Source organism: Phaenicophaeus curvirostris, chromosome 24, assembly GCF_032191515.1.
Source record: "Phaenicophaeus curvirostris isolate KB17595 chromosome 24, BPBGC_Pcur_1.0, whole genome shotgun sequence".
NCBI classification, from domain to species: domain Eukaryota; kingdom Metazoa; phylum Chordata; class Aves; order Cuculiformes; family Cuculidae; genus Phaenicophaeus; species Phaenicophaeus curvirostris.
This window is the reverse complement of record NC_091415.1, coordinates 4,263,880-4,290,646: the sequence shown is the minus strand read 5'-3', so window position 1 is coordinate 4,290,646 and position 26,767 is coordinate 4,263,880. Positions and strand designations below refer to the sequence as shown.

The 26,767-nt window shown below is 45.5% G+C and overlaps 1 protein-coding gene and 1 long non-coding RNA gene across 2 annotated transcripts in view; one reads left to right on the top strand and one right to left on the bottom strand.

Moving 5' to 3' along the window:
• LOC138730648 (uncharacterized) overlaps positions 1 to 26,767 on the bottom strand; it is a 256,765-nt gene that overhangs the window by 50,792 nt on the left and 179,206 nt on the right. The window contains exon 2 of the long non-coding RNA XR_011339058.1: positions 23,277 to 23,371. This is a non-coding gene — a long non-coding RNA (uncharacterized lncRNA). The remainder of the gene's footprint in view (positions 1 to 23,276; positions 23,372 to 26,767) is intronic.
• On the top strand, positions 410 to 24,837 carry NUDT3 (nudix hydrolase 3). Its single transcript, XM_069876001.1, has 5 exons — positions 410 to 739; positions 13,799 to 13,909; positions 22,131 to 22,175; positions 22,809 to 22,893; positions 24,081 to 24,837. The coding sequence occupies exons 1-5, from the start codon at positions 641 to 643 to the stop codon at positions 24,248 to 24,250; spliced, it is 510 nt and encodes a 169-aa protein (XP_069732102.1). The 5' UTR covers positions 410 to 640; the 3' UTR covers positions 24,251 to 24,837.

Sequence of the window (26,767 nt, the reverse complement as noted above, 5' to 3'; positions counted from 1 at the left end):
TACAATGGGGCCCCCCTACACCCCTCTCTCCGCTATTGGCGTAAGCCGCCCGCCCCGCCTTACGCTAGACGGGCATTCTTCCCTCGCCGCCCTTTACGCTCTTTGCGTAGCGCCGCTGTCAAAGCGGAGCCGCAAGGCTCACCTACCACCTGCGCATTTTGCGTAACTGCCAGGGCGCCCCCAGCACGCTTACGAACGGCTGCCCTATTCTCGAAGGCGAGCTGCGCCGCCGCCGGCGCGAAGGCCTCGCGGCGGGGCGGAGGCGTGGTGGCGCTGTTCGCGCGGGTGGCGCGGAGGGGAGGAGGGATTCTGGAAGGCGCCTTACGCTGTTGGCGTGGCGGGCGCCAAGCGGCGTCAGGCACGGGGAGGTGCGGTGGGGGGAGGCGGCGGCTCTTACGCCGTTTGCGTAACGTGCCCCAAGATGGCGTCGCGGTCGTCGGCGGTGGCCGGAGCGGCGGCGGAGCGGCTGGAAGTGAAGGGAGGGATGAGGCGGGCGAAAGGCGGCAGCGCGTAGCGGGCCTCGCGGGGACCCAGAGAGGAGACACAGAGAGAGACTGTGGCGGGGAGGCGGCCCCCCGCCCTCTCCGCCCCCGCCGTCCTTCCCCCCCCCTGCAGGCCCCGCCGCCCCTGGGAGCGGAGGATGATGAAGCTCAAGTCCAACCAGACGCGCACCTACGACGGGGACGGCTACAAGAAGCGGGCGGCCTGTCTCTGCTTCCGCAGCGAGAGCGAGGAGGAGGTGAGGGAGGCGGGCATCGCCCCCCGGGCCCCCCCATCCCGGAGGGTTTATTGCCGGGGGGGGTTCGGCAGCGCTGGGGACTCACGGAACCGTGTCAGGGGGTTGTGGTGGTGGCTGCAGGTAGAGGGGTGACGCCGGCCACCCCAGGCAGGGGCTTGGGTGCTCCTCCAGGAGGAAAAGCCTTGGGAAAGGGTTGAGTCTCTCCCAAGAAGACTTGGGAGTCTCTCCCAAGAAAGGTTTGCACAGCGCCAGTTTGGCTTCCGCAGCCTGGGCTGCGCTCCACGACGGGAGACGGTGGGAGACGGAGCGCCAGTCGAGAAGCCTTGAACATAAAATCATAGAATGGTTCGGGTTGGAAGGGATCTCAGAGCCCATCCAGTTCCATCCCCCTGCTGTCAGCCCCTCTGGACATCACCTGGCTGCAAGCAGCAGCCTTAGCACGAATAAGGGGGTGGGTTCCAGCACAGCCTGCTCCCATCTGCCTCCTGAGCGAGGAAAGGAAAATATGTTTCCTAAATCATCATAAAATCGTGGAATGTTTTGGGCTGAAGGGGACCATAAAGCCCATCCAGTTCCAACCTGCTGCCGTGGGCAGGGACACCTCCCACTGGATCAGGCTGCTCAAAGCTCCATCCAGCCTGGCCTTGAAAGTTGGTGTTTGCCCCCTGGCTTTATTTCACGAGGAAAAAACCACCCAGAATGGGGCTGTGGAAGAATCTGGTTTGTGGCACAGATGGGGTTTGGTGGTGGAGTGGAGCCACCACGCTGGCAGAACTTCAGTCCAGCACATCACATGAGATGGGAGAGGAAACCTGACCTTGGATTTATAAAAAGAAACTGGGATAAAAGGGGACTGATGGAGTGCCAGGAGCTGCTGTCCAGAAAGGCTTAGGAGGAAGTGGGAATTAAAGGTAGATTGGTTGGTTTGAGAACAGCCCTCTTGGAAGTGGTTGTGTTGTCCATGAGGAGAAACTTACTCAGAGGTGCAATTTTTCACTCTTCTTTTTTAATATCTTCTTCACACAGGCTTGAGGGATTCCTGCAGCCTAGCCTGCCTTGTTGGTTTTTGCTTCTTCTGGAGTTAGGGATACTTAATTCCATTTACTGGCTCCTGAGTTGCTGTGCTAATGTCTTTGTTCTCCTAATTATCATATTTGTAGCTACAGGAAATCGGAAGGGAATGCAGACAGGAGGAAAGTGAATTAGCATAGAGTTCAGTTATTATTTAACATGGTGAAGGAGGGTTGACAAACCCTTTGTAGCTGTGCTGTCATGGTGAAGGGTGTCAACATTTCCAGCATGAACGATCTGAAACGGAAACAGTTTGTGTTTTGGTGAAGTGTTCCTCCTAGCTGCTCCTTCCCACAGACTTTTAGGAAATGTGTGATACTGTGAGCTAACGATGAAGAAGAATGTGATGGTGTTGTGTAATGACAGTGGGGCTGATCAGCCTGGGTGGTTGAAGGCTTCCGAGTTTCCTGATGCAGTTTTGCACAATTGGTGGGGCCCTTGTGGCAATTCTTCTCAAGAGCTGGGTACTTGACCAGGTTTGGTTACAGCGTGGTTGAAGATGGAAATATATTTTTAACAGCTACCCAATGCAGTCGGCTTCTGACTGGTGGTTGGTGGTGTCTGACAGGTCCAGCAGCTGCGGTTTTTACATTTGCCCGGTGGGAAAGAGTGTCTGGAACTCTTGCGGTGTCAGTGACACAAAGGTTCATTAATGTGGCAACTCTACAATACTAACGTGAAATGGTTGAAGAAGGGAAAGTAAACTCATTCTAGAATCATGGAATGGTTTGGTTTGGAGGGGACCTTAAAGTGCATCTGGTTCCAACCCCAAAAAGCAGGGAGACACCTCCCACTGGATCAGGGGCTCCAAGCCCCATCCAACCTGGCCTTGAACACCTCCAGGGATGGGGCAGCCACCACTGCTCGGGACATCCTGGGCCAGGGCCTCCCCACCCTCTTAGGAAAACATTTCTCCCCAAGATCTCATCTCAATCTCCCCTCTTTTAGCTAAAAACTGTTCCCCCTCATCTCATCCCTGCCCTCCCTGATCCAGAGCCCCTCCGCAGCTTTCCTGGAGGCCTCTGTAAGTACTGGAAGTTGTAGGGGCAGGCTCACCTGTGACCAGTTTCTGACAGTGTTGGTTAAGCTTGTTAGGTTTGTTAAAGGTTGAACTTTAAAGCCGTTGTAATGTCAGAGCTGTCTGTGTTGTGGTTTGCAGCAGTGAATTGGAAATTTCGTTTAATTTAAGCTAGTACAATTTCAGGCTTTAGTTTCTAGGCAAGACCTGGAGTAGTAAAATTTGTTTCCAGTTTCCAGGGTGGGAGTTGAAGTAGCTGCCTTCTTGTACCTTGGTGTTCCGATGGGTCTGATATGGAGGCGGCAAATGAATCACTGGAAAACTCTCATATCAGGGCATTAGAAGCTCTCAGTGGAGCTTTGATCCCTGTTGGTGTTTGGCCTCACCTGTGCTGTCCCTGGTGAAATCAGGTGGGTGGTTGTACCCTGTGACACCTTGAGGAGCACTAATTGTGTTGGAGGTGCTGCAGCATGGCAAGTACATGGATGTGTATGACACTGATTCCCTCAAGTACATGGATGTGTAAGCGAGCCGCAGAAATAGTGAAGCAGTGAATTCCGGTTCTATATTATTTCGAATCAGCCTCCTGAGGACGTCGCACAGCCTTTCAAACCCTGTATTTATTGATGGTGTCTGTGTATTTAATGCAGAGCTGAAACAGCGTCCTGCATTCGCATCTATTTACCTGCTGCTGTAGCCAGGCATGAGGTGGGCTTTTCCACAGATGCATTTGGGAAGGTTATTCCCAAGTCACACCATCACACCTGCGTGGCAGAACAGTCTCCTTTAAGATCTTAGAGTTTAACCTGCCTGTGAAAGATTTCTTGTCTTTTTCTCTTGGTGAACAATACAGTTTTGTTGTTCTGCTGCTATATTTTATTATTGATTACTTCTATTTAAATGGAAATTGAGATCTGTTTAAAAGGCCTCTCCAGGGAGGAGTGGGGGGAGCCAGAAGTGTGTTAGTTAAAGCTCTATTAGCAGCTCACTGTTTAAAAAGAAAAGAAAAGCATGTTTTGATAAATAATTTAAACCTGCTGTATTAAAGTAGTAGGTATTTTTCTAGGACTGGCTGTTTCTGGTCACTGTTTCTCTTAAGCGATTTTAGATCTTAGCTCTCAAATTTCTTCATTTCCTGCTATGAATTAAAAAAAAAAAAAAAAAAGGGGTTTTCTCCCTTTTTGACCCCCTGATTAGTTCCTGAGTTAAACAATTTTGACAATGAAAAAGAAAAGAAAAATTCCATTTGCACTTATAGAGGAGGCAACATTTTTCTCTTTAGGTGTTTACTACTGACTCCTCGACTCATTCTTTTATTTTTCTTCAGAGTCTTAGTAATCAATGGAGGATGCTACGACAGGAGTGTCTTTGGTCAGTCCTGCTGTGAATAAGAAGGCTTAGTACTTTGTATCTTTTCTAGTTTTTAAAGTGATTTATTTTTCCTTATGCTGCTTGAGGTTGCACATTTTCTGTATTCCATTGGGAAGCCTCTACTTTTGGATGTGAAAGAAGTTCTGGAACATTATTGGAAGCTGGAACATTGGCTGAAAATCCGCCTTTGTTTCATATTCCTTTAAAAAGCAGTACAGGGAGAACTGAGTTAAACATGAATCTCAAACAGAGCAAAAAATACATTTCTTAATTGTGCTGCGTGGAGCAATCTGTGTGTGTATTGCTCAGCAAACAGGGAGGCACCGCAGAGTGGAGGGGGAGCAGGGAATCTACAGGATTAATTCAAAGCAAGTGTGAACAGACTTCAAAGGACCCTTCAGCAGCTGAGTGCCAGGACTCTGCTATTTTCATCTTTTCCAGGGGAGTGAACTCCCTTGATATTTGCTGCTTCTGCGGAAGCGGGGAGGGGGAGCCTGCGGATCGAGACATCCCTGGTCTGGTGTTACCTCTGTTTTGTTGCTTGCGATGTCAGTGCCTCTCAATATTGCTGTTATGGGGTTATTTTTAAATAACACAAGTGGTTTTTGTGTAGACCAGCTGTTTCAATGAGGAAATGTTCCAGAAAAATTCACTAATGTTTTACTCTTTCGAAGCAGATGGGAGCCTGTTTGGCAGCAGCATTTCTGTGTTATATTTTAACAGCAATAAAAGGAACCGTTTGGCTTTAAGTCCTGCACTGGTGTAGCTGCAGGTTTAAGCATGCCGGCATTGTATCTGGTGAAAGGACAAGCTGCTCGTTACCAACTGGTATTTTTAAAGACTTTTTGGAGGAAATGCTTCGGGAAGAATAGGATCCAGGATTGGTCGCCTTTTCTTAATTGTGAATGAAGCTTTAACTTGAGAGGAGAAAGCAGAACTTTCACACAGCGGCCGGGGAGCTCTGCCCTCTGTGAGCTCGCCAAGCCGGTCACCAAAAGCTACGTTTGTGTAGCCCCACAACAGGACAGTCATTTGAATGCAAACGAACCTTTTTCTTCTTGCTTCTCCTGGGTCAGTTTTAAGCCAGGCTATGGTGTAACACAGCAGTTCTTAAAATTTTAACTGTAGGCAGCGTTGATGATCACACAGTGTTCCTGGACCTTCCTTTGTGCGCTTGCTTCCATATGAAAAGAATAATAGCTGAAACCACTTGGAGTGCTTCACTGTTGGGATGTAAAAGGAGCCCAGCATCATATGATCATCGTACTTTCCATGGAATATAGCCTCAGAATCTCTGTTCTGATGGCTCAGCTTGGCTCTGTACGTTCCTTTCAGCTACATAGAAGGGTTGTGGTTGAAACCAAGTAGAGTTCTCCATGTCTGTTTCTAAAACGTTTCTGCATCTCCAGTAGGATAAAGGACAGTTTAGGAATAGTGCTCTTGCTTGTGCTTTTCCTGTCCCTCTCCACTGTGCTTTTTCTCCAAGATTAAGAGTATGAGCCTCTTCAAAACCTAGCTTTGATCTTAAAAAGTGTTTTCTGCCTTTTCATAAATGCTTTTACAAGCAATTCCACCATCTTGTGTACTTTCCCAAAGTACAAACAATTCAAATTGTTGAATTTTCACTTGGAAGCTCTGTAAGCCGTTGTGAAATGGAGGGACTGAGTCTGTTTAGTTCTGCTGCAGCTCAGGGAAAGTGATGGACAGGGAAAGAGAAGGGAGTGTGCTCCAGCCCTAGGTTGGTTCAGAAGGATCCAACAGTGGTGGTTCTCATTTCTTCTCCTCTGCATAACACTTCTCTGGAATCCTTTTCCTCTTGCATCTGTTTATTGCCTGACCAGAGCCTGTAGCTGTTTTTTCTGCCTTTCTCTCCTTGCTCTGTGTCCCATCCCACCCCCTTTTTTTAACCTCATGATAGGTTACATAGAAGTAACTACTTATATTTGCAAAGCTTCTCCAGTTTTCATGGCTGTAGGGGTTTTGCATGCTTTGTTTTATGAATAGAACTCATTAATCAGAACAGTAAGCATATACACATGCAGCTACTGACACCCAGAGTCATTTGGTCTGTGCAAAAAGACCAAAATACTCCCTTTCCCCTTAGGAAAAAAAAAAAAAAAGACAGTTTAAAAGCTAGCATTCCTTCTGGAAAAAGTCTGCCTGGACAAGTTTTTTGAGTACCAAACGGCCAACAAGCTGGCTTTGACAGGCAGCAATGGGTTATCAGTTTGGGGTCTTTCCCTGTGTGTGCTGCCTTATCAGCCCTTTGTGGCAGCAACTAACACCGGCTGGATCCAGCTCTTCAGCTGTTGTCTCTGTCCCATCCCTGCTGCGAAAGGCACAGCACAGATAACTTGTGTGGCTGCCTAAACCATAATGTTGATGGAGGGAGGGGATGCCGGCCTGTGTTCTTCTTGGGTAAGGTATGCAGTCACTCTAAAGTCACGAGAAAACTAGCAACAGTGATGTGACCCTTGGTATTTTGAAGCCCGAGTCACAGTGCGGGACGTGGTGATTTAGTATCGTTATTCTAAGAAACAGCTGAAAACCCAACAGAATTATTTCTTTTTTCCTCTATAGTTACAGTACCGTAGGTGCGATCCACGTGCTTGAAGTGACTTGAACTTCTTCCAGTTTCCCTCTTGCCTCTTTCAAGACTTGTGCTCTCCCCTTCCAGTTTCCTGTCATTAATGTCCCACTCCCAGGTTCCAGGGACCGCTTGTAGATGAAACCCATCGTGCCACAGAGCGAGGTGTGGGTGTGTGCAGAAATAACGCTTGTCTGAGGAGGTGTATGCTGCTGAGGAGCAGTAATACTCCTGTGAGGATGTGCTGTTGTGGTCGGGAGAGGGTTTTTATGTGCCTTGCTGTTGCGGTTGTGTTCTTGTCTCACTTGAAGCCCTCATTGTGTTTGAAGCTGGCCTTGCTGACCGCAGGCTGTGCTTGTTACTACTGCTGTGTGCTAACTTCATGACATGCCCCGAAAAGCGAGAGGGTGGAGAAGCCTCCTGTGAGCCTTAACTGGCTTGTTTAGACTGTCCTGCGGTAATCGTTTGGCTAAATGCATGTTCTCTTGTGGTGTAGTTGAGGCTGTGTTTCTGCTGGTTAAATGAGATTGATTTTTGCATTAAACTGCTAACTCCAGGGTCTCTTTTCCCCTCCTGCGCCCTTCTTGTCAGCATAAGCTTTTCTTCTTGCTTAAAGGTGGTTTGATGTGGTTGAATCGAGATCCCAGCTTTGTTAGATATCAAAGCGTTAAGTACGGTAATAATAATATATTGGGATTGTGAGAACATTTGTTAACTTTGAGCACAGCATAAAAGGTCTTTATTATGCTGGACACAGAGCTGCACCGGCTGCAGTGTCCTGCCTGGTCACAGGGCAGGGCGGAGAGCTGCTAGCACAGCTCGACTCCCAATTCCTGAACACAGAGACTCTTCTTAAACTGAAACTTTCAAACAAAGACAGATTGTACAGGCCAGAGTCACTGAAATCAGCCATCTCCATTGGCCCCGCTGCAGCGCCTTACGAGACGTGTTCTATCCGTGCAGTCTATGTTCTGATAAATAATGCTGAAGCGTAAAAGGGGTTCAAATGTTGAGAGGTTTGTGCTTTAGTCACTGTGCAAAATACATGAATTTGTGGCTTAATCTGGATAGAAAACGTGACAGAGTGGAGGGGCTGTCTCAGTAGCCGGTAGCTATAGACTGGCTGCTGCCAGCAGAATGCCAACTGGACCAAACCCCACGTATTTAACATCATCTCTGCTGTTTCCTATTGACTCTGCCAGCTTGGTTGTCCTTAGGCTGGTGCTTGTGGGTAGGACTGTCTCTTCCTGGAAGGTTCACAGCTCATTTTCTAATGGCATTGTAGCCCAGCACCCGATAATGCTGTAGCCTTGTTCGTCTTTGCTGTCGTGCTTCTGCAGAGCCTCTTTCTAAGAACTGTGTTCCTTATGGCGTAGCTACTCCTGGTTTATTTATGGTGGTAGTTCTTTAAATCCACTATAGCATGAAAGAACCTGGGAATCCCTCAGTCTCTGCTCTGTTAACTGAGAGTTAATTCTCTGTCTTATTTTGGTTGCCCAGTTTTGGCTTTGTAGAGCGCTGTTATTTCTGGGAGGAAAAAAAGACTGTTGTGAATACAACAGATCTGTTTGTAATTAGGTAGTTTTAAGGTCGGCATTGTGTATCAGGACTTCCAGATTTATCCTGGTGACAAACTCTTTTCCCCTTTTCCCATGGAGCTCCTAGCTCCGCGTGTGGCGGGCCAGGCAGCCTTAGATGTCTCCATGTGTTTCCTGTCTCCTCCAAGGCAAGCTGGTAGGCTGCTCTGGATTTGTTTGGGTTGTTTTGTTTGTTTGATTGCAGGCTGCTTTGAAGGTTTCTTACTATGGGGGCTGCGATCTAGCACTGTTTCAGAACCTCTCCTGTAGGCTTCAAACTTTGCTTATTTTCCTAACCTTTCTCTTACTTCATTGATTGTGGGAGAGCTGCTTAAGAGCTGCCCTGTGTGGTGCCAGAGAGGATTGTCTTGCTCGTTGCTCTTTTCCCTGCTTTGAAATGACATAATTGTCATTCAAGTCCTGGAAAACAGAACTTGGCCATGTGGTGGGATACCTGCAAGTGGTTTTCCAAAAGGCCGCAAGACTTGGCTGCAAAATCTGCTCCCAGAATCCTTGGTAGGTCAAGAGTCTCAGCAGCCATCTTATAACAAACACAGTTCCCTGGCAAGAATAAAATGTAAATGTCAGCCTTCCTTCGTGTTTTGGCCTCATTCAAAAAAAAGAAAAGAAGTAATTTGTGGTGTATTTTTTATGACTGTTTTGATTAAAATCTCCTCTTTGGTTTTGGTGGTGCGATTCCTTCCCTCAATCCCAGTAGTCAATTGAATGTTTTTGTGTAATAAAGAAGTTAATGAACAAAAATTTAGGTGTCATGGACATAGGAGCTGCCAAATGGTCCTTTAAGGAAAAAAACAAAAACCTGTACTCTTTATTTTATAGAATTCAGCAGTGTTGGAAAATATTCAGTCTAACTAAGCAGTTGAGTAACATTTTTGTTATCTTATGTTGTAAATGAAGTTGTAGTTGCTGTTCTCTGTTTGGCCTTTTGGTGTAAGTTGGCCTTCTGCTACACCAGGTTTGTTCTGAAACTTAGAGAATAATTCTGACCTCGTCATGACAGAAGTACAAACTGTTACTTCCCTCATCTGTGGCCTGCTCAGCTGGTATCTTTGCTTCCGCAGGTGTTTTGTGTTCACCCATCGCGCTATCGGAGAGGAGAAGTTTGTGCTGGGGAATGATTTCTTATCGTGGAGACAGCGTTCAAGCTGTCCCACCCAAATATGAATTGGTTTCAGCGAGAGGTGGGCTTTCAACAGGTCTCATTTTGGTGGCGTTGGGGCATTTTGTGAAATATTGGACTAAATTGCCTTGTGAAAATACAGATTTGGATGTTAATGTCCTTTCCACTTGATCCCTTTGAATGGGTTGCATGTATTGGGACTTCTTTAGCCATGCGGTTTTTTACAACGCAACAGCGTCTCTCCCTTCTCTTTTGGCCCAGGCCCCTTTGTCTGGGGAGCGCTCACTGGTAGCAATATCCTGTTTAAAGCTGTTGTAAAAGAATGACCTCGTAGGGCACGTTTCCTGCTCTCCCTTGATGGGATTTCCTTTTTATTAAACAGGAAATAGTCCGATTGCATAAAAGTGTGAGAATGACAGGGTTTTCCTTCCCACCGAGAGCTGTTCATGTTAATTCTATTCAGAAAACTCTCAACAGCCAGAGCAGCTGAAGTTAATTTACTTTGCCCAAACCTGCTGTTTACACCTCAAAGTTCCTACTAGTGTGCTCTAAAGCATTGTCTTAGCCTGAACAGTCCAGCAGGCTTTCCTGCATGGGGATTTTCTTAGCAGGTACCTTTTTTTCCCAAGTGGAAGGAAGGAGTTCAGTGGCACGCAGTGTGCTGTGCTGAGTTCCAGAGCCTCTTTTAATCTTTCCTTTTTCCCTTTGAGCTGGGACTCAGAATTGTAGTGGGAACGGAGAAAGATGATGCTTCCTTATCCAGCAAGAAAATGTGCACTTGAAATGTCTATTGCTCTTCTTTTAACTCTGTCCTCAGAGTCACCTGCTGACCTGAAGCTGGAAATTTCAGTCCAAGCACTCCTGTCTACCATAGCCATAATGAGTCAGGATGAAGTGGAAGTCCATGATCAGAGGCACAGGGCAACGGAGTGTGCTGCGTGACAAGGCTGCAGGGGCTGAGTATTGGCAAACCAAAGGTGGTTGCTGGTGACGGCCTTCCCTTCGCAGCCTACAGTACCTGGCTGCGGTCCCGAGCCTGGAGGGCTCGGTGGATGGAGGAAGTCTGCATTCCCTATTTAGGCATGACTTACTGGTTGTGTTCTATATGGATTGGATGTCTGGGGGAAGGGAATTTATTCTTCCTCTTGAAGAAGGCCAAACACCATGGGATGTTACTATAACGTAAACGCCATTCCATTGCAACCTCAGCCAGAGAATGGGTCAAGCGGTGAGCGTCTCCCGTAGGAAACCGCAGAATGAAGGCAGCTCATTCAGCTCAGTTTGTTCCTAGCATGGATTGTAATTGTCTTAATTCAGGATACAGACTGGGGTTGAAATGAGACTGGTTGACAAATGATCATAGAATCATAGAATGCTTTGGGTTAGAATGGACCTTTACAGGTCATCCAGTTCAACCCCACCTGCAGAAGCAAGGACACCTTTCACTGGATCAGGTTGCTCCAAGCTCTATCCAACGTGGCCTTAAACACCTCCAGGGACGGGGCAGCCATCACTTTCCTGGGCAACCCAGGCCAGGGCCTCCCCACCCTCATTGTGAAAAATGTCTTCCATATATCCAGTCTAAACCTACTCTTCCTTAGTTTAGAGCTGTTCCTTCTCATCCTGTCCCTGCTATCCCTGATCTAGAGCCCCTCCCCAGCTTTCCTGGAGCCCCTTTCGGCACTGGAAGCTGCTCTAAGGTCTCCCTGGAGCCTTCTCTTCTCCAGGCTGAACAACCCCAACTCTCTCAGCCTGTCCTCATAGCAGAGGTGCTTCAGCTCTCAGATCATCTCCAGGACCTCCTCTGGACTAACTCCAACAATGGTGTTTCTTCAGGCGTTACAAGACTGAGATGTGGGTTCTGACCAAAGCAGGAAGAGGAAGCTCTGAGGCGTTGCTGTTGACGGGATCCACAGAAAATAGCAGACACTTGAGAACACAGAGTTTAGTTCCAGGCTTAGGAAAGGTTAGACCAGCAATTGCCAAAACGCTTTTCGTGACCCCTCTTCAGTTTCTGCCTTAAGCTGTGCTACTCCTGCTTTGGGAGCTGTTGTTTTGGACTCCAGCTGATCCGTGTCTCCTCACCTTGGCATGTCGCAGTCCCTAGGCCACCCTCTTCCCTGTGCTGAGCAGGTGTTGTTTGGGTGGCCTTGGAGAATGACAAATCATTGTGCTAGGTGGTCTGTTGACAGAGGAGAAAAAGAACTTGGAAACGCTGGAAACCTTATGCCTGTTTTTGTTTCAGCAGTTTAATTTTGAATTCTGTAGGTAGGTTTCCTCTTGGTAATTAGTGCAAATCTTTTCATATCCTACTGGTAAATCAACATTTGCACAGTAAAGCCCGGGATTTTAGCATCTCGCACAGTTTAACTTTGAAATGTCTGATTGAAACTGTTACAGCTGGCCTGTAACCTAATTGGACTGGTATGTTGGAAAGTTTCTGGAGCAAGTCGCTGTGGCTCTGAGCTTTGTGCCAGGGAAATGATGAAGTGTAGCACGATGACTCTAATGAACGAGCTTTGTTTGGAGAGCTGAAAAACAGTATTAATTTTTTTTTGAGTTTCCGTCTCTGTTCACGGATGTATCACAAGTAGATTTAATAAGCGCAGTGTCTTGGTGTTCTTTGGGGAAATTTTTGGCCAGTTGAGATTGTTAGTTAGTGTTTTGTTTCCAGAAGATGAGAAAACAAAAACTGAACTCGTACAGTGCGGAATGATGCTGCAATGAAATGTGTTTCTAGAAAACCAGCCACCAAGCACGCTCATGAAAAATTATTCCCGTGAAAATGGATAAACCATTTTCCTCATTTAAAAAAATCTGTCCTTCTCTGCAGCCTTTCCCTAGGGTTTTTAAATGATTTAATGTAGTCTTATCTTTAGCCATTATCTCACTGAACAACCTCATCTAAAGTAAAAGGAACCAAGTGCTGACTCTAGCGCTGAGCTCTGTGGTGCATGCTGTGTAAGAGGCGGCAGGCAGGGAGGTTGAAAATCTTTGTTAAAAACAACTGCGCATGAGGTAAGCTGAAAGAGACAAGACCGAGATGATATTTTAGGAAAAGTAATTTTCCTGTGAGGGCGGGGAGGCCCTGGCCAAGGTTGCCCGGAGCAGTGGTGGCTGCCCCATCCCTGGAGGTGTTCGAGGCCAGGTTGGAGGCTTGGAGCATCCTGATCCGGTGGCAGGTGTCCTGCCCATGGCAGGAAGAGGAACTGGATTGACGGAAGAAAACATGGGACAACACGCAGTGATCAATATGATCCAAGTGAAGCCATTTAATCGAAGTTCACAACACATTTTACACCTTATTTGCTGAAGCAAGCCATTGTTTTACAAGCTGATTTGACAATTCTTCATTAGTAACAAGTAATCATTAGTTACAATACATTATTCTATTTTCCCATGAAAAACAGCTATGTGAGCATTTCAGTCTACAAATTGATAGATTACAAAGCAACAAGTCAAGGACTACCGAGGAAAGCTTCCCGTGAGAAATGAGAGGAGTGTAAGGCAGAACAACTCTCTATTGTTGCAAAGAAAAACCTTGAAGACTGTGTGTTAGTTACAGCAGCTGCTTCTTCTGCAAAGTTAGCTTTAATTCTGGTGCAAAAGCTGTGAGGCCTTATGCTAAGGTGCCTTTGTTTCATTTAGCATAAGCTGCTTAGTGCTTGGGGTGCTCAGTAAATGTCCTCTCGTTTGTAACCATCCATCACTGGATGGGCTCTAGAGTCTCTTCCAACCCAAATCATTCCATGAGTCTATGAAGTATTGTAACGGGCAGTTACCCAACGTGTGTATGTCAGTAGTGTCACTATAGAGACAGGCAAGGCCTAAGGTACTGGTAAAGTCAAATTGAGCTACTTCTGCAAAGGTTGAAGGTGCTGAGCAGCTCCTGTGCTGTATTCTGTTGTAGTATGTATGATGTGCTATGATCCCAAGCTGTCAGGACTATGTAGTGACTTTGAGTACAGCAGCGGCCTCTTCCAATGTAAGTATTGCGAGTCTGGATTAAACAGCAAACCATGGTGTGGTATGCAGAGGCATAACTTGTTCTGTTGGAGCAGAGAGGAGGTAATGACTGAAGTAATTTGGAGTCTTGGAGTGCCTCAGTGTCACTGATAATGTAGCTTGCACAGCTGTCTGCAAGGGACTAATCTAAGAGTATTTTCTAGGGCTTGTGTTGGATTGCTCATGTTTGGCATGTGAGAAATGCGAAGACAACTTCTCCTCTTCAGCTGGGCTTTGAAAAAGAGCCTTACCATGAGTTTGCCCATCAACTGTGCTCTGCTCTCCGCAGGTGCTTCTGGTGAGCAGTAGTCGCCATCCTGACCGATGGATTGTCCCTGGGGGTGGCATGGAGCCCGAGGAGGAGCCCAACGTGGCTGCTGTGCGAGAAGTCTGCGAAGAGGTGAGTGTTTGACGAGAACAGAGCTCCTGGCTCTTTGCTGCTGGTTCTTGGCCAAGGCTCTGGAAATCTGTTTTTATCACTCTTGCTTGTTTTCCTTAAGGTGAAGAAGAATATAGGGTCACCAGTGATATCCACATCGTGCGTGGGAGGGAAACCCGAGTCCTAAATAAAGATAGTGTAGGAATGTAATTAAGGCTCTTGGAATGAACTTCTCCTCGCCTGATACCGTTCACTGAAAATGGGTAAAATTAAGCTGTAGTCATTGCCGTACATTTGATGATTCTCTACATTTTGTATACTCTGTACGAAGAACGATTTCTTAAGAGAACTTCAAAAACCAGCTGTTCCTTTGTGGAGCTATCGCATGCTTTGGCAGAAGGTAGAAATAAGACCTTATGAGCCCCTAAGGACACCCCAAATACAGGGACCTCAGTACACCATGGTCATTACGTATTTTGAGTTTTATGTGAATAAGAGAGATTGATCACAAGCAACACTTCGTAATGTGTTTATGATTTTGTTTTTTTGAGAAGGTGCATTCTTCTCTTAAAGCTGGAAGAATAGTTATGTTCTTCATAAGGAATTTAAAGCCAGCAAATGGCAGTTGACTGCATTGTATGTAAAATTTGTCTTTAGAATTCACTTCTGGATATTATCCAACTGGAGAGATGCTTGGATTCAGAAATGATTAAATGATTATGTATGGATGACCAAGTAGGTTCACAATTACATAAGGCAGGACTGCAAATGCTTTCCTGAGGGTTATAAATCTTTGTGCTGCAGAACAGAAATCGGATTGATGGTTCTTGGGAGGAAGCTTCTCCAGGAGTTGCTGTATTTAATTGTCTGGTGTATGAAGATTTTTCTCTGAAGCATTTTTGAAGTACCTGCTGCTGTCTAATGAAATGCTGAATGTCTCTGCCTCTGGACTGATCTGATATGGCAGTTCCTGAGTTGTTTGTTTCTCTTTGGATGTTTTTATAATCTGTTTATCAGAAAGATATGAAAGATTATATTGTCAAAGTTTATATTTTCAGCAGCCTCAGGGTTGCTCTGGTACTGGGATTGTTGCTTGCAAACTCTGTTTCCAGCCTGTAGTAGAGCTGCTTTTTCAGTAACTGGGCAATCTTTCAAACACATTACAAGCCCAAGGACGTTTAACGGGAACAATAGAAATATTTGAGCTGCAGACTCCTGCTTTACAACCCCATCGTTATTAATAATTAAGTTATTTGATACAGAAGTCAAAGGTTTATTCAGGAGATGCGTGGCTTCACCTTTCAAATCCTTAAAATAAATCTGTATCAACCCTCCATTCCTTGGGCAGTGCAGCGCCTTGGAAGTGTCCCTCTCTTTCCATGACAGCTCGGTGGCTGAAAGGAAGCCTTGGCACGGGCTCAGTCTGCAGCGAAGAAACTGGTTTGGGCTGGCTGAGATAATCCCCTCTCGCTCAGCTGGTGTTCCCTCGCTCACGTGGACCGGTGCCGAGTGGGAATGTAATTCAAACTGTGGCAGCCTGGCAGGGGTGAGTCATTCCCAGCCAAGCACCTATCTGCTCGGCAAGCAGTAAACATTCAAAGCTCTAAAAGCGGCAGGATGACCCCAAGAGCTACCTCCACAGCACAGAGCAGCGTGTGTGGGAATGCAGGGTGGAAGCAGGACGACCCTGATGGCTCCCTCCATGCCACCAAGCAGTGTGTGATGGGAATGCAGGGTGGGGATCTGAGGTGGAGCTCTTGGATGCCATTACAATGAAGGCTTTCTCTGCAAAAGAGCAGCCTGTTGTGTATGAAATTGCTTGAGCACTTCTGCAGCTAACGATGAGGCTTGCTGGTGCGGGTGGAAATCGCAGGCAAGCTTGTAGGTGTGCAAGGCCTTCCCCAAATAGATTTGTGATCCTATACGCTGCTTACCCTCTGCACACAAAGTTATGATGTACATCAACTCTCTTGAGCTCAGCAAGCTATTTATTGTGGAACACTGGTGAGGAATGCTTGTTATATTATGGCTGTAATGCTGAAAAGTACTTGTGCACCCAGTTCCCCAGCTTGTGCTGTTGATTTGGCAGAGGAGGTGGTTCAGGAGACTGCTGGGCAGCTGGTGTGCGTGCTGGCTGGGAATCCTTACTCATCCTTTCATGTGAATTGAAGCTTTTTTTGGGTCGGTTGTAGCTGGTGCTGATTTGTGTGTAGGTGTGATGTCTGCTCCTCTACTGGGACAGGCGTGTATGGCCCTCGCCAGGCAGCAAGAATTGAGCTGAGCGGGTAGGGTCTGCTGCTTCTGCTGGGAGAAGGATGGTCTGATTCCCTCTGTGTTGATAAAGATGAAGCCATTTTTGTCCTAGAAGAAGGTGGTTTGCGTGCTGGGCAAAGTTATGGAAAATGTTTGTGGACTTGTATGCCTTTTCCATTTTAATAAGAGACAGTTGGAAGAGCTGGAAGGACTCGTTCCCCTCTCAGTTGCTTGTGGGCTTTGAAGATGACAATAGACTGTTTTTTCTCAATCCATTCTTTTTTTGCATGGTATGCATTTGTTTTTTAAAAATGTGCTTCCCTAAACAAAGATTTTTAACTTCTGTAGTCACTGTTCTAATTTTACCACGTATGTGTGTGAGTTCATCCATGTTATTGCTGGAATAGTTGTCGTATAAAGAAACATGACTTTTCCCTCTTTCCGATTCTCCAAATTTGAGAAGACTGTTCTGAAATGCAATGTTGATTCTGAGTGAAAACTGTGATCCTTCTGTCCCAGTTTGAGTTAGAAGTCCTTGTCCTAGTTTGAGGTAGTCCTTCTCTATATTTATCTGTACCAGCAGAAGTATTAAAGTAGACAGGTACCAACACTTGTCACGCTTGCTGTTGTCTGCATGAAATTTGAAGTGACTTGAGTTCTCAGGCATTGTTTTTAGGCATGGAGGCGGTAGACAAGCACACTGGCTCCAAGTGAGAGCAGCCTTTTCAGAATAAACGCACTTACTTCTCATAGATTGTTGTAAAAATGGTGTAGTCGGTCTTGCACAGCTGAAAACCTCAGTAAGTTTTGAGCTTCACCTTCTAGAAGAACCGTGTCTTTCTAAAACAGTCTTTAGCACCAATGTAGTGTATTTTTTGCTTCTTTACTCTTAGGGGTTTTTTTTGCTGTTGCGTTCTCTCACAAAATGAATTTTCTGTTAGGGATAAGGGTTTTTTATGGGTGTGAGCAACTGGTGAAGAACATGTTTTAGAAATAGATGCCTTAAATTTAACTTATCATAGAGCGACTTTGAAAAAAGCCTCCACGCTCATCTGTTACACCCAAAGGCATTTCATTTTGCACTTAGAGCATCTTTCATATGCTGACCTTTAAAATACTCGATAAATGTCAAGCCCTGTACAATTATGGGAGTGTTAGTTGTGCTTTCTTCATGGGAATCCAAAGCCAGAGAAGTTGTGCTTGATCTGTGATCAAACAGGCAATTGATGCCAATAGCAAAGAGTCCATCATGATGTGATGGTACTTTGGTCTGGTTTCTATACCTCTTTTTTTTGTTTCTTTTCCTCTCCTAAACACGCTTTATAAATAATCTTTTCTATTTGGTGTGTTTTGTTAGTGATTTACAGTATCACTATTTTGCTTTCAGTGCTAAAATAGGAAGGCTTTTTAAGCATTGCAAGGACTGTGGATGAATGACTGAGGTGATGACCTCGAACTCTTGCGAGATTTAGTAACATCCAGTGCAAATAGTAGACCAAGTTCACTGCCGTCTGTTACTCTCCGTGCGCAAACTGCATCAAAATGAGTGCAGCGTCTTCAAGTTCTTGGCTCTGTCGCTGTATTCCATTTCTGTTGCACAAATGTAAAAGCAAATATTGGTTGTAATACAGTAAAGAACGAGATGAAAAAGCGTAACCCTCGCTGAGACGCAGCAGAGGCAGCAGGAACGCCTGCCTGGCAGGTCTGTAATGGGTGTCTTTAGAACTTGTCTAAGCTAGCAGTCATGGGTGTGATTTACTCCCTTCAGTATTAGGGCAAAGATTTCGGTGTTTTACCACGTTTCTCTTGCCCAGCAGTAATCTGGAGTAGACACAGGCTTTGAGGCTAATAGAGCAAAGTAAAATAGCTGAAATTCCAACCCACATTTTCCTTAGCTCAGATGGAAGCAAATAAAAGCTGTCCCTAGGAACAGATGGTGTTGCTGCAGGCTGCTTTTTGCATCTGACCCGAACTTATTTTCAGCTTTGAAACCTGAACCTGCTGTTCTTGGATGTCTTCAGTAGTTTTTCTTTATTAAAACAAGTTGTTCCATGAGCGGCAGAACTAGTAAAGCTTCATTTCCTCCGGATTTTTGTTCCTTGTCCTGGATGCCTGGCCCACCCCTCGGGGCACGTGGTGGTGTGAAGTCCTGGGCTGTTTTGGGGGCAGCTGGCTGTGACACGATGCAGTCTTGTAGAGCTCGTTTTCCTCTGGTGAGGAGTTCCTCAGGCACTGGATACTGATTTGGGTCTGCAGAGCAGTGGAAAGAAAAGCTCATTTTTAAGCTCTGCCTGCCCTCTTTTATACTCGAGTGTTTCTCTTCCTGGGGAATGCAGCCATTGGGTTGATTTGCTTTGTTTTCACACCTGCGGATGGAACAGTTGGTGCTGGTGCTCTCCTACTCCTTGTTGACAGGTTTAACGGCGTCCTCCTAGGATGAGGATTGCAGCCCAGGCTCCGTGTGCAGCACTTCCAGTGCCTGGCAGGGAACATGTGCCCGAATAAATCGTGCTGCCTCTGGCAGACACTGTGGCCCACGAGGGCGGAGGATTCTCAATCCATTTACTACAGAGGAGAAAATTCCTGAGTCATCTGGTGCAAATTAAGATTTAGATCCAGCTTCAGCCCGGGATGAGCCTGTGCCTGTGCTTTTAACTTTCCAAGAAAACGCTCATTGTCCTGCGGTGAAGATAAGCTGGGAAGGTGCTGAGGGGTTGGCCTGTAGGAAGTCAAGAAGTCTGGAGCTTGCCCAGAGAGGAGCCTGGCAGTGGTGTTGCTCATTATCTAGCTTGCTTCGTTAGTGATAACAACTATAGATTATTTTCTCAGATGTCTTTGGCAACTTTTATTTTAGAGTCTTGTGTGACACTGAATTCCACTTCCATTAGATGAAGTACATGCTTGTATGGAGACGGACTTTCCTCTTTGTGTGTGAATTAAATACTTTATCAAAAATTGGTGTATAATGATCCGATCGGTCTGTGTTTGATGTCCTATAGGTTGTCTTTAAAACCCTCTCTGCTAGTCAGGTAGGATGAGAGCACCACTGGTCTCCGGGATGTAGCGGTTGGTGGGTTTTGCAGTTGTTGGTAAGAAATCTCTATAAAATCAGCCCAATATTTTTTTTGAATCAAGCCATTAATTTATGTCACCATTTACTGAAATATGTGATAAATTCTTACATGAAGAAAACCTTAGCACTTTTTTGAGTTGTCTAATAATTTGGTTTTGCTACAGCGTGTTTGTCTTGGCGTTGCTTTTTTTGCCTTTGTGGGTGAATAAAACTAGGGAGAGTAGAGAAGGATGATTGTAGTGTGCAGGCAGAGTGATATTTCTGTTGCCTCTTTTTTGGCCAGAACAGAAGGAAGGGCTGCTCACCTGCCTGTAGAACTGCAAGCACAGTTTTGGATCTGGGGATAAAGTGCTTGGAGGCTGGTTATGCAGTAGCCACGCTTGGTTTCTAGGCTGGATAGTTGCCAGTAGATAAATTTGTTTCTAGTCAGGCTTGAGAATTTGCTAAACCATCACAACACCATCCCTGGCTTTTGCTTCAGTGCCTCTGCAGGTGAGTGAGGAGAGCAGAAATTCATTAGTCTTCTGCAGGAGCAAGTGAAGAAAATCAGCATCTCTGCACTCATGAGACCAAACCTGGAGCCCTGCCTCCAGCTCTGGAGTCCTCAGCACAGGAGGGACATGGAGCTGTTGGAGTGAGTCCAGAGGAGGCCACAGAGATGATCTGAGGGCTGGAGAACCTCCCAGCCAAGGACAGGCTGAGAGAGTTGGGGGTGTTCAGCCTAGAGAAGAGAAGAGAAGGCCTCTGGGGAGACCTTAGAGCAGCTTCTGGTACCGAAAGGGGCTCCAGGAAAGCTGGGGAGGGGCTCTTGATCAGGGAGGGCAGAGATGGGACAAGGGGGAATGGTTTTAAGCCGCACGAGGGGAGGCTGAGATGAGATCTTAGGAAGAAATGTTTTGTTGTGAGGGTGGCCCAGCTTGCCCAGAGCAGTGGTGGCTGCCCCATCCCTGGAGGGGTTCAAGGCCAGGTTGGATGGGGCTTGGAGGAACCTGATCCAGGGGAGGTGTCCCTGCCCATGGCAGGGGTGGGACTGGATGGGCTTTGAGGTCCCTTCTAACTCGAACCTTTCCATGATTCTATGATTTACCTGAGACATTCGATTGCACTTCACCTTTTAATATATTTATGTATGCATGTTGTGAAGGTGGATACCTTGTGTTCCTCTCTGTTATCGCTGGCTGATGGATATAGTTGGATACAAATGAAAAAAAAACCTGTTTGAGGCTGCTAAGGAGTTCTTTGAATGAAAATAATTTGGAGTATTTGCTTTCCAGTTCACTTCTGAGAGAGATGAGTCCGGGTTAGCAGCAACGGTTTTGCAGATGAGGTAAATCACTCACCCGCAAAGGTCAAACCAGTTATCTGTCCAAGCTACACTGGTGTGTGCAGACAGGCGTACGTTGACCTTCACGGAATTGCTGTTGGACTCCAGAAATAGCCGCGTGGTTCATAGCCAGTGGTCCACCTATGGGCTGATAAGACAATAAACTCTGCATCCAAAACCAACATAAAAGATTCAGCAGAAAAGCTCCTTCCTAGAAGCAGAGGTCAGGGAGCACGCTACTGAAAGAGTTGTAGATCTCTGTGAATGCTTGTGGTAGAGGAGCTACAAATCCTTTCTCTTGGGGCAGTCCTGCAATAGCGAGGGGTGCTCTATATGGTTTATCTGTGTGTGTTTGTTCAGTAGGCTGGGAGCTTAACCAGTAAGATCTTTTAATTCATAAGAGTCCTTCCTTTCTAAAAGTGTGACTGTCCGTCTGGTGAGTAGCTGAACCAGCAGGAAACAGCTGCTCAGGACAGAGAATTTGTCTTTATAAATACTTCATAGCCCCCACCCAAACTTCTTTTTTACTTTTATAGAGGACGAAGCCTGCGATAATTGGATCTCTGTGCCTCAGCTCTGGAGCAAAGAGCTGTTTCCTGAACTGTTTGTGTTCCAGCAGCCAGAGGTGGCAGCTGAATTTATCTTGAAAACCTGGCTGGGTTGGGTACCAGATTGTGTGTGGTGTTTTAAACCAGTTAAGTCATGGAGCAAGATTTTTATCTTGGCCATAGCACTTGAGTTCCAACCATTTACAGTTGTAAAAAGAAGGGAATATAAATTACAGGGGGAAAGAAGAAGGAGGTCTAGAGGCAGGAGAGTGGGTTGGCGTTTTGCACTCATGCATGAGAGCAGAGGTGAGAAAGTGCTTTGGGAAAACAACTGAGCTGCAGCAGTGAGTGGATGTATAAAAAGTGACAGCACATCAGGTGGAGGGGGTAGAGCCTCGGTAGCATTCAAATAGAAGACAAAACTGCTGCTTAGATCTTCTCTTGAGCTGTGTCTGGGCTTGATTCAAAAGTCTTTCAATGTGCATCTGCATTTTGTGCTCTATCAGAAATAGTCTTGTTCTGTTGCGGAGGCTGCATTACAACATCGAAAAGTGTTTTGTGTTTATATTAGCTTGCTTCAAACGTCTGTGGGCCAGCCCTGAAATACCTGGTGGTTGTCATGTTGCTTTGATGGTTTAAGTGGGTGTCTTATACGCACTTTAAAGGCATTTTCTTAAGCTGTAATTTTAAAGAGGTAAAACTGCTAAACCCGAAAGCAGATTTAATCCATGCTTGGACCATAAGAGGAGGTTCTGGGCAGTCAGGGTGTATTCGTATGCAACAAGTAACTCATCAAATAATTATTTTCAGGTTGAATCCAAAATGGTTTGAATGCAGGAAAAGAAGAAAACGTTCCTGGGAATGCACCCAGGGTTAGAGCTCACAATGTGTTTGTGTCATTTGTCTTGTAAACATGTTTTTTTCAGATTTACAGAATTTCACAGCATTTGCTTCCTGTTCTGAAGGAACCACTCCTGTACAAGTAAGGAAATGTGTACTGACGTGTTGTTAACGCATGTTTTTTTCTCTTTGAACTTTTCATAGGCTGGAGTGAAAGGGACATTAGGAAGATTAGTGGGAATTTTTGAGGTAAGCTTTGAAATTTTGGTGCAAAAAATTGTCTTGGAGTAAAAATCACTTTCTAGTTTCTTGTGAAGTAACTAAATAACTTCTTTGAAGGGAAACTTAAAACTTGTTGTTTAAATGCTGCTCCTTCCATTGAGCTTGATCACCTGAAATTTCCACTTTGTTTGAAATCAGAAGTGATAAGCCAGTACAGCAAGGGATATTCCAGTGCCTTTGCACCTCTCTTGCTGCAACGTGGTGAAGCCTGTGTGATAACAGATAACAGGCACCAGACTGCTCTTTGTACAGTTGTTGTGTCACTGAGTATTTCAGAGTTGTGTGAAATAGATATAAGTCTTTCCTGTGGTTCTTTTCCAACTGAGGAACTGATTTATAAGCATATCCATCTCCCAAAGACTGCCCTACAGATTAGGAACTAGACATTTTGGCTGCAATCGCTTTAATTAATGCTTTCAGACCTCTCATTTAAAATGCAGCAACTTTTAATAGCTAAGAACAAACTGCAGTGTGAGAGAAACTGCACATAAGGTACCGCAGTATCCTAGTGAGGCAGCCTGCAACTTTTAGTCACCATGTGCCCACCTGCCTTTTCTCCCTTGGTTAATTTGTCGTTATTCTGTTCCCTTTGCCTTCCAGAATCGGGACAGGAAACACAGGACATATGTTTACGTACTTATTGTCACAGAAGTATTGGAAGACTGGGAGGACTCTGTCAATATTGGTAAGTTCCATGTGTTGATGTGTTTGTTCATGTCAAACTGATTCGCTTTAGCATCCCTCTAGGAGCTGGAATCCTTGTAAGAGTGGGCAAGAGAAGTTGCACTGCTGTGTCCTTCAGTTGCTTGGGAACAAAAAACATGGTCAAACTGATGTTTTTGTTGTTACCTCTGTGGCCCAAGAGGAGTTAATTTGGCTCTACAACTGCCTCTGCACTGATTTTTTTTATTTAGTTCTTGTTCTTTGGGAAACTCAGCAAAGAGTGTGAAGAGCTGTGCTTTCTAAAACTGGAAGAAGATATATCTAGGGATTGCAGTTTAATCATTAATCATAGAATCGTGGAATGGTTTTGATCGGAAGGGACTCTAAAGCCCATCCAGTTCCAACACCCTGCCACAGGCAGGGACACCTCCCACTGGATCAGGGGCTCCAAACCCCATCCAACCTGGCCTTGAACCCCTCCAGGGATGGGGCAGCCACCACTGCTCTGGGCAACCTGTTCCAGGGCCTCCCTACCCTCACAGCAAAACATTTCTTCCTAAGATCTCATATCAATCTCACCTCTTTAAGCTGAAAACCATTCCCCTCGTCCTATCGCTGCATTCCCCACTATGTTTTGAAATCTCTGCATTTAAATTGGATTCGCAAATGAAAGCGAACCTGCTGTTCTGTGTGATGGTTGTCTGTAGCAGTGTACCACCTGGAACTTGACTTTCCTCAGGCTGAGCACAGAAGAGATTTTGTAAGAAGAGTGAGAAATGGGTGCTGCCCACCAAAAACTGAAGGGCACTTGCAGACTGATGGAAATTGGGTGGTGGTTGGTGTGTGTTATGGTTCATTGTCTTAAAACGAGTATCCGACTGAATAGAAATTGCAGAAATAGTAAAATAAATGTTCAGTTTGTCTGAACAAGGAGGGTGTGTTTGGGCAGTGGATGCGCTGCCCTAAACAATTACGTGTGGTAGGGATAGAGAAGCCATTAGTGGAGTGTTTGGTGGGCCTCAGGATTGGAGAAGACTGAGGGAAAACTTTCCAGTGTCTTTTGAACTGATGCTTTGCAACACAGTGAAATAATCCCTGCAGCATTAGTGCATGTGATAATGATTGAAAGCTAATGACTGAAATGTTGAAACATAATTTGATTTTGAAAAGGATAGCAATGCAACCACTGATTTTTCTTTTTGCCTGCAGGAAGGAAAAGGGAATGGTTCAAGATAGAAGATGCCATCAAAGTTCTGCAGTATCATAAACCGGTGCAAGCCTCGTATTTTGAAACCTTGAGGCAAGGTTGCCTGGCAAACAACGGCACTCCCGTCATGACCACAACGTACTCCGGGAGCTCCGTGTCTGACATCAGATGACTGAAGACAACCCAAGGAGAGAAATTTTGCAAAACAGACTGAAACCTGGATTTCCCTGCCCCCTCCCCTTTTTCACATGCCTCCTCTCTCAGACAAGGCATGGGCAGCAGCCTGTGGCAGAGCAAGTGTTCAGAGTGCTGCAATTTAGTGCAAGGTGGGATTTTTTTGTTGTTGTTGGCTTTTTTTTTTTTTTGCTTTTTTTGGATATGTATTTTGTAAAATACATTTTGTGCATGAAGTGCCCCTTTCCCGTTACACCGCTTCCATGGCCTGGTGAGCGAGGCTGCCAGTTTTGCCTCTGCCTTGTGTTCTGAAGTGTCCCGTTTGTGTCATCCTGGCCATAGCCACTTTTCTTTTTTTTTTTTAATTAAAAGACTTCAAATGTGAGATCAGCTCTTCAAGTCTTAGTCTGTACTGTAAGGTGCTGTTCAGACCTGCGTGGTGGTCGCTTTCAGCGCATACGTATGAACTTTTTTTAGATGGAGAATCTAACATTTTAATTTTGCGGGAATTTTTTTTCAATCCTGGTCTGCTTCTGAAGAGAAGGGTTCATAATTAATCTGTTTGCCTTTTGTTCTTTTTTTTTTTTTAAATACACATTCTGTGACAGTGCTGGTGGCTGGGCCAGTTTATTCCCCATACAGTATCTCTCGATTTAGTGCAGTGACACTTGAAGTTGAGGGCAGTTTTGATCACCTGCAGACTTCCCTGCTGCTCCATTGCTTCTCCTACAGCTTCTGCCAATGTTTCTGCATTTACATCCATATGAAACAAAAAAAGGAGTTGGTCTTTTAACACTTGGCCAAAAATGAATAGCCTCAGAAACGCTACGATAGAAAAGGAATTTCATTGTGGTAGGAATCAGGGATTTAGAGTGGGGTCTTGACAAACTGGAGTGTTCATCACCAATACTGTCCCACTGATCCTGCTGCGCTCTGCTGATGTCTCTTCTTGTCCACATGCCTTATTCCGTACTGAACTGGATACTTGTAATTTGTGCTAAAGCATCGGATTGTACTTACTGAGTGTTACTGCACGAACCCTCAGTGGGAGAATCGTGAGTGGCCCTGAAAAGAAGTCTTGGGGGGAAAGCTCAGGTGTTCAATCTCTTGTTCTGTGGTTCTGCAGCACTTCCAGTTGCACCGTGGAGCGTACTCGAAGCGTTGAAACGCTCCCTCTGCGACAGGTACAGCTGACTTCCGAGCAGGACAAGTACACCGTTGGATGGCATAGGTTCCCTGGTGCATTGGCACACTTCACCTTTTGTTGTTGTTGTTGTTTTTATCGCTGTAAGTTTCATGCTGTCTCGATTTGCCAACAGTGTTGTCTGGTTGGGAAATAAAATGGGAAGGGTCGGGGCTGGGGGGTGGGCTGGGACAGGTACAAGTTTTGGGAGGGGCATTAATTAATCCCTGGCTTGGGACAAGAAGTAGTTGCTGCATTCAGCAACTTCTCCTTCGTCAGAGCAGAGCCAAGATGTGAAATTAAATCTGCAGTACTCTTTTTTTTTATTATTATTTTTCTTTTTCCTTCCCTCCCTCTCCCTCTTTATTTAACAAAAAATATTCTAATAAATACTCACTGTTCTGGAGTGTTCTCTCTTCCCAAGAAGTGCTTACAGTATGAAAATCTGATAGAAATATCCATGGAGCCCGGGACAAGAGGGAATGGTATCCTTGCTGCTTTGGCAAGAAGCTGTTCGTTTTAAGACCCTGTTCTGTTCCTTTGTTTGTTCTCCCTGCTTTCATCGGTGTGGAGGAGCAAGGCCAAAAGCAGTGCCAGTGATCGCTAACATGAAAAACCACGCGTAAGGAAAAGCTGGGAGGCATTATTCAAGAAGTAGCTCGAAACCAAGCGTCTGGAACCAAGCCTGAATTACACCAGTTCAGTTCACTTCAACTTAGAGACGAATGTACAATACTTTCTTACTCTGTGCTGATCGGCCTGAACCAAACTCTCAAAAGGGCTTGAATGTTGTATCTGGAAGCGTACAAGGAATTCCAACAGTCCGCTGATACCGAGCCGCTGGTGGCACTAACGCAGCCATCTACTGCCTTCGACTGAGTTGTTGTCTTTCCTGTACGGATCAGTATGGTGGAAACACTTTGCGACAAAACAGCTGGTACTCCTGAAAGAGTAACTGCAGTTTTAATATCAACAGCATGCACACTTTTGTTTCTAAACTAAAAAAATGTTTTTACAGGGCTGTTAAACTGACAATTTAGGGTAGAATGTTGTTAATGACTTGCTAATGGCTTATTTGTTTGGGTCAGAAAAATAAATTGTGCCAAGAAAGTGGTTTAATGTGGCATGAATTGATGCTGTTAACACAGTAACATGGAGTGGCTGATATTAAGCGTTCTTAATTGGAAATAGCTCCTGGGGTAGAAACCGCCTTTATTCAGCAGATGTGGGTTTCAAAACAGGCCTTAGTCTTGTGCTGCCTGGATCCCTCCCTGCACCACACCACTTCCCATCTTCCTCAGCATCTGAGGTTCTTTAGTAACGGATGCAGCT

Excerpts from the sequence above, each read along its gene's own strand:
- NUDT3 (XM_069876001.1), top strand. The coding sequence starts at position 641 with ATGATGAAGCTCAAGTCCAACCAGACGCGCACCTACGACGGGGACGGC. Across the intron at positions 740-13,798 it reads GCAGCGAGAGCGAGGAGGAG|GTGCTTCTGGTGAGCAGTAG; the intron begins GTGAGGGAGGCG and ends TGCTCTCCGCAG. Across the intron at positions 22,894-24,080 it reads GGAGGACTCTGTCAATATTG|GAAGGAAAAGGGAATGGTTC; the intron begins GTAAGTTCCATG and ends TTTTGCCTGCAG.